The sequence below is a fragment of the Aulonocara stuartgranti genome (genome assembly GCF_965226115.1).
Source record: "Aulonocara stuartgranti genome assembly, chromosome: 17".
In the NCBI taxonomy this organism is placed as follows: domain Eukaryota; kingdom Metazoa; phylum Chordata; class Actinopteri; order Cichliformes; family Cichlidae; genus Aulonocara; species Aulonocara stuartgranti.
Window position 1 is genome coordinate 24,572,938 of NC_138953.1, and position 6,908 is coordinate 24,579,845.

Genomic DNA, 6,908 nt, shown 5'->3' on the forward strand with positions numbered 1-6,908 from the left:
TAGAAACTGGTTGCCTTTCAATAAATCTATTAAAAACTTTCTTTGGCATGCTGAGACTGACTCCAGAGTGGTACTTTAGACCAAATATGACATTTTCCCATATAATCATCTCCAGGGTTTACAGAGAATTATCAGAAAAAGGAAGAATATCCAGTGAGCAGCAGTTCTCTGGGTGAAAGCTTAAGCTTTTGAGAAGAGATTCTATGATTACACATCACTTTAAACCCTGAAACAGGTGGACTACTAAAAACAGGGCTCACCAAAATTAGACATAGAAGATTGGGGAAAAGCTTGATCAGTCTTGATTTCTTCTGTGACGATCAGATTGTGACAGCTGCTGTCAGCACGATAACGAGCCACGTCACAAAATTCAAATGTGGGGATTCCCATCACGTATGTGCAGATGACAAATCTGCAGCAACTGTGTGATGCTATAGTGTTAATATGGATCAAAATCTCTGAGGAGTGTTTCCAGCACCTCGTTGATTTGATGCCACAGAGAACTAATGCCCAAAGTCGTAGGTGTATTCAGCAAAGTGGCTGGTAAGTGTATATTTTAAGAGGATTAAAATAAGATGGCATGTAGATTTCTGACAAACTGAAACCAAAACTTTCCTGACGTCATTGTAAATGTTTTACTGAAGAAATGTAAACTGTTATTTTTCACCCTTATTTTCCTTTATTAAGATGACTATGTGCGTGTTTTCTATTACGTCAGCGTTTTGTCAAGCCCCTGGCTTTATTGCTGACCTTTTAATACCCTTTAAGAGCACAAGGGTAGTTTGGGTCACTAAATTTAAGCCTGAAAACAAATAAGAACAGAAGAGAGAGGGTTTTAGGACAGACTTACCTTGAAATAGACATTTTGCAGGGTCCTGCAGTGTGCAGTAGTTATACCCATCACTTATATACAGGCATGTGAAAAAGGTGTCTACACCCTTACTGCTTCCGCTAGAATTAAGAGGGTAAATAGCAGCCAGGTGCGGCTATTCAAATGCACTTGATTAACTGATCATCAGTAAGCGCGAGCGCCTCTGTTAAAGCAGCTGTTCTGGCAGTTTGCTTTGGAGCATTCAGGTGTTTGCAACGCTGCGGTGTGCATCAAAGTTTTACTTTATTTCACTTATTTGAGGGTTTTTCTTCCCCACAACTCTCCATCTGCATGAAATAGTAAAACTTTATTTTCAATCTAGACATAAAGTGACAGAAAGTTTGCAGCTTTTCCCCTCGTGTCTCCTGGTAGCTGTTAAACAAATTATTGACTGCTTCCATCAGGTCTGAGCAGACTGCCAGTACAATTACTGGATGTCCGTTTACTTTCCCTTTGTGTCCTTCCAACTCCATTACAGCTTCCACCACCCGAACCTTTCGTCAGATGCCAGCACATTTTGATGGACACACAGCCGGTGAAAGTCTCTGCGAGGTGCGCTGCTCTGCATGGTGTCAAAGACCAAATAATGAGCCAAGTCCAGCCTGTGACCCACAGCTAATGCTGCACACTGCAATCCCTCTGCCCTTCTTGCGCACATCAATGTCAGCAAACATGAGGGTCTGTTTCCAGAAATATCTTCACAATTTCCCAGCCATGTGTAATTGCTAATGAAGAAGTTTTAGAGATTACTTGTTGTCTGGGAAACTTAGTAAGCAATTACATGATTGAGGTTAGGGGGTAATTGCAAGCATGTGAAAATATGACAGATTACTTGCACCACTTGGGCAGAATCCCATTAAAGTGAAGCATACGTTTCCCTGTTGACAAGTCTGAGACAGCTTAGCTTAGCTTAGGTGTGATATGATGCCATATTTTAGTCCTGCAGTTTTCTGCATGTATCTGCAAGAAAATAAAGTGAATGAAGACATTAACAGCAGAGGAAACAATGTGAGAACCTGCAGCTGATCTGAGAAATGATCTGAGCTGCGCTGACTTGTAACACAGTACTTATACATTTTTCAAAGCTGCCACTAACAATAAAAACTTTCAAATGAGTTTTCCCTCAAATGAACTGCATTTTAATGATTAGATGATTCAATTATGTTTTGTTTTTTTTCTGACTTGCTTTGAGAGCGTTCTTCTTCTAGCTGAAAAGCTCAAACCAAGGGTCTGAAGCCCATGGCTCTTTGACCGTCTCTTTTACAAAATGCTATATGAATATAAAGATTAATAATAATTGTGAACTAGAAAATGCATTTTCTGAAGAAACTGCAGTGTGGATGCTGATAGCTGAATGTTTTGAGGAGCCATTTTAACACTGGACTCTATGGAAGAGTTGAAAGAACCATGACATATACTACAATAACCATGACATTGGATGAAAGAGGGCAACGATGGCTACATTTTGAGGGTAAAATGATGACTGTCGACTGAACACTGTGGACACAGCAGCAGTTTAAAGAGAAGATTTTAAGATAAAAATTTCCCTTGATCCTACTCTAGCAGCTAAGCTGTCTCACTCTAACCTCCAACATTCCGTCCCATACACACCCATTATAAACTCTGAAACAGGTGAAAAGCATGAATTTTAAACTGGAGCTGAAGAAAAAGTATAATAGCTATTGAGAAGATAAATACAAGTTGAATAGTTGAATGTCTTGGCTTCGTTTTTAAGTTTGAATGGTGGCTCTAGGTCAACGTATGTGAAAGTAGATACAGGTCAAAGAGGAGTAAGTTGAATGAGGATTCAAAGGATCTCCCCATTGAAATACATTATAAATATTTGTTGAATAAAGTTGAATAATTGGCTAGCTGCTGTTAAGCTAGCACAAGCACAGAGTACTTAAAAGTTGGTGGCTACATAATTTGTCCTCTAAAACAAGTCATGTCTATATTTTCAAAACACTAGTATTCCAGCAGAGAAGAGAATGGTAGCACCACCAAAAGTTCAAAAAACAACTGTTACAAGCTTCTAGGATAAATAGCAGTGCTCTACATTCAGCTTAGAGCTGGGCAATAGAACGATAACGATATGTATTGCGAAATAACTTTTTCTCGATAGAAAAATTAAACTATTGAGATAGGCCTCGCCGCTCTTGTCCTCTTAAAAAAAAGAAAAGAACAGCCAATCCAAATTAAGTAGTGCAGAGCCGAACCAATCACAGCCGCAGCGTCACGTCACGTGACTTGTTACGTACAGCACAAGTGCCAAGTTGCACATGTGTATTTGTTTTGGGAAGCAGCCAGCCGCCGTGCCGCCCGGGTAATGGAGGAAATGAGTGTGCCGACTAGAGAAAAATCAACCGAGAGCGTGACCGAAGGTTACCGAAGAGAAAACCGATGATGGTTCCAATGCCGGAGAGGTTGTCGAACGGAAGAGCCACAGAAGTTCTGTAGTGTGAAGGTATTTCGGCTATTTCAAGTCTGACAAAAAACAGAGTAGCGCTCACTGTAAATTGTGCCGAAAGCAAGTCTGGAAATCCAATAAACCGGTGCATGCTCAATCTCTGACTGGAAGCGCTAATTCGGCTTTTGTCAGACTAAAGTAACTGTTAAAACTGTTTGAAAAGCTAAGCTGTCACGACCTGCAGGGTCGGCAAGGCACTGATCAGCAATCTCTCTCCCCCTCCCCTGTTTTGCCAGGGCGGAACTCATGGCGGGTTCACGCCCTCGGCCCACGCCCTCCCGGATCATGCACACCTGGGCCTCATCAGACCAGCTGGTATATCAGAAGGAGGAGATCAGCTGTTCAACGCTGGATTGTTGTGAAGACTCCTGTCAGTACACGTCTAGTTTCCCACACTTCCGCCTTAGAAAGTAACATTTGTCTCTCTGTTCTAGATTCCCCGGACCCGTCCCCGTGTTTCCCCGTGTGGAGCGTGTAAGAGGTGGCTGGTCACTAGCGGAGAGAGGTTGGCGTGAGCGTGTGTGTGATTCCCTTGTTTTCCCTGGAGCCCTGGAACCCGTCCTCGCACATCTTGTATATAGCACTGTCCTCGCACTGCCTGTAAATACACTTGGTGAAGATTTTTGTGAATAAACTGTCTCTGTTACAACACACTCCGGAGTCCTGCGAGTGGATCCTCAGAGCAACCCGTGACATAAGCTATACAACAAGGAGAGATTGAGAATTTCCTTTTAGTTCTCAGTTTATTTGATATTGACAAAAGTTAGTCAATTTTGTCTGTTCTTCTGTAACACAAACTAAGATTTATTTTTAGAATTAAAATTTTGTTTCTAACTGGAATTGACAATTTAGTCTGTTTCGTTTGTTCTATTTTGAAACTTAAACGCTTTAGCGGCTGCCTTTTGTGTAGTTTGCAATATTTGCCTTTATTTATCTGAAAAAGTCTCATGTTCCTTAAGTACATCTACCCTGTTGAACTTATTATGGGAAATAAATATTTAAATCAAAACAAGCTGCTGATTATTTCACATTTTACTTGTGAGCAACGGCACATTTAAATCTTACAAATATAGTTATTTGGCTTATATCGTGATAGATATCGTTATCGCCTGAAATGAAAAAAAACATATCGTGATATGAAAAAAATCTCATATCGCCCAGCTCTAATTCAGCTAATAGAGAAATACACAATTGGTTATATGAAAAATGAATATGTTACCTTACCTGAAGGTGTAGTTTTATCCAAAAAGTACAGAGAGGCCAACAGCAGCTGCATTCATTCAGGTGACCCTGAAAGGGCGCAAAATTTTCGAAGAGGACGGACCGTTGTTTAACTCAATAACTTTGTGTTCTTGTAACAAAGACCATTTTGAGAGAAAATAATTTAGGTTCACCAGACGAATAATAATTGCAGTAATGCTGGAGTCCTACATTTACGTTGAGTGAGATGAAAAAAAATGTTTCAGCTTAAAGAGGGCCTTGAATTTTTTTCTTTGAGTATACAAATTAGTGATGTGTCGGTCGTGAACGGAACGGCTCTTAGAGACGGATCTTTGACGTGAACGATGCGAGCCGGCTCCTTATCGCGAGCCGTGGTTTTTTTTTTCTTCCTTTCTCTCACCCTCTCTCTCTCGCACCTTTTTTCCGCTTCACTCCGCATTAGTGATGTGCGGATCGATCCTGAAATATCGATTCCTCCGATACCAATCATTTATGTTCTAGAATCGATTCTCACATTAAAATATCGATATTTTAGTCATTTAGAGTAAATTTGTAGTTTATCATTCGGTATTCCCCATATGGAAAAGAAATAGTAAAAACTTATATGATTTACTCATGAAAGTGGCCACTTTCTCATTACTTTCATACATTGTTTTAGTAAGTGTCCAAAACATACAAGTTTCATTATAAAAAATTTCAAGGGATCTTATATCTGTTTTCACTCTTATATGCTTTTCATACAAGTTTCACACAAGACAGATACAAACTTTACAAGATTTATATATATCTTTTCCATATGGGTCTCCTTGAAAAATCGGGAGGGTTGGCATGTATGGTTGTGGCAAATCACTAACCTTGTCAAAAACCTCAGAGTAAATCATATCACAGAATATGATGAGCGTATGTTGAGGCGAACTGAAGAGGAGGAGAAGGACAGGTGCTGCTAGGGCGAGACAGACGTCTCTCACGGAGTCCTTTCAGTATCGTCGATACCACCCTGAATATTACTTGGTATCAGATCGGAAAGAAAATCAGTGGTATCGCACATCACTACTCCGCATACGAGCCTTGTACTTTTCTACTAAACAGTCATCTTCTACTTTGGTGAGGTTTTTTTTTAACACTGTTTTGCTTTTGTTTTCTTTTTTACTGCAATTCCTGTAGAGCAGCTTTTAATGTGTTAATTCAGTATGTGCTACAAAATAAATACCTTTCCTTTACAGTAGGTTTATTTTAAATTGTTCCAATCATGGAACTTCAAAGGAACAGCACTTAAAAATGAACAGCCCGTGATGTCAAAGTACACATTCTACTGGCAAATCCCATAAATGGGGGACAAATTCAACCAACTTTAGTGGATCTCGGATGTCAGAAACACAAAACAACCTGATTGTTAAAACAAAGACAAGGCAGACGCAGAGAAACGCAGACGCAAACACCGAAGCATCTACAATGGCAGAAGCACAAATAGAAATGATTAGAAAAAGAGGACTCGCTGCCACCAACTGCAATGTCTCTGCAGGAGCCTCTGAAAAAAACAAGACACCACGGAACAAAAGATGGAAAAAGAAGAGTCAGCTGCATTCTCTGTACAGGAATCTTTGCAACAACTACGAGACAAACAGAAAACACTTACTGCCCACTCTCTCTCTTTTTCTTTCTTTCTGATTGTGTAATAAAAGTATGAACATGTGTTTATAAGTTACACTTGTGTTTGAATCTTGCAGCTCATCACACATTTGATTTCCATGTGTGACAACTGCAAGTGTCCAGAGTGAGGACAGAATGAAGGACCCACTGCTGCACATCATCTGTGAGGCTTTGCAGCCCTGATGATCCACCACCAGGACAAACACAGCAGTATGTGAGGAAGAGAACAAGGAAGAGCCAGCAGCAGCTGACAGATGGAGAGAATAGACAGACTGTTCCCTGTTTGTGAAGGACTGCTAGAAAAGTTTAGAATAACTAATTGTCTGTCCTGTATCAGTCTTATTAGGTAATGTTCAAATAATTATATCATTCCAGTATTTTCAGTGTGGGAGAAAGTACTCGGGGCCTTCAAGTTACACACTATGAAAGGCAGTAACAAGTTTAATATTCAGAAACCTAAAGTGTGTATCAGCAGCAGAATGGACCTAAAAATAAATGTCCATGTTTGTTTCATTTCTATGAAGCTTTGAGTATTTTAGTAGTTCTGCTGTGTTTGTTGCATCATATTGCTGTAATTGTTTATGAGCTTTAGATATTTCGAGGTAAGTTGATCTATAGTGTTACATCATATTCTATAAGGATGTTATGTGTTCGTATACTTTCTTCCTAGTTTGACCCATTTAGCAGAAGTCAGCCTGT

General features: G+C 39.9%; 1 protein-coding gene across 3 annotated transcripts; it reads left to right on the forward strand.

Annotated features, from left to right (window-relative positions):
• Positions 1–265: 265 nt before the first annotated feature.
• On the forward strand, positions 266–3,991 carry LOC309692207 (uncharacterized protein). Of its 3 annotated transcripts, XM_082510492.1 has the most exons (4): positions 266–543; positions 1,350–1,549; positions 3,575–3,653; positions 3,773–3,991. In XM_082510492.1, exons 1-4 carry the CDS (start codon positions 507–509, stop codon positions 3,814–3,816), a joined length of 360 nt encoding a protein of 119 aa, XP_082366618.1. In that variant the 5' UTR covers positions 266–506; the 3' UTR covers positions 3,817–3,991. The 3 variants fall into 3 exon arrangements, 1 of the variants encoding a protein (XP_082366618.1); XR_014272242.1 differs by having other exon boundaries at positions 1,350–3,708; XR_014272243.1 differs by having other exon boundaries at positions 1,350–3,335; positions 3,575–3,991.
• The last annotated feature ends 2,917 nt before the right edge of the window (positions 3,992–6,908 follow it).

Excerpts from the sequence above, each read along its gene's own strand:
- LOC309692207 (XM_082510492.1), top strand. The coding sequence starts at position 507 with ATGCCCAAAGTCGTAGGTGTATTCAGCAAAGTGGCTG. Across the intron at positions 544-1,349 it reads TGTATTCAGCAAAGTGGCTG|CTTCCACCACCCGAACCTTT; the intron begins GTAAGTGTATAT and ends ACTCCATTACAG. Across the intron at positions 1,550-3,574 it reads CAATGTCAGCAAACATGAGG|GGCGGAACTCATGGCGGGTT; the intron begins GTCTGTTTCCAG and ends CTGTTTTGCCAG.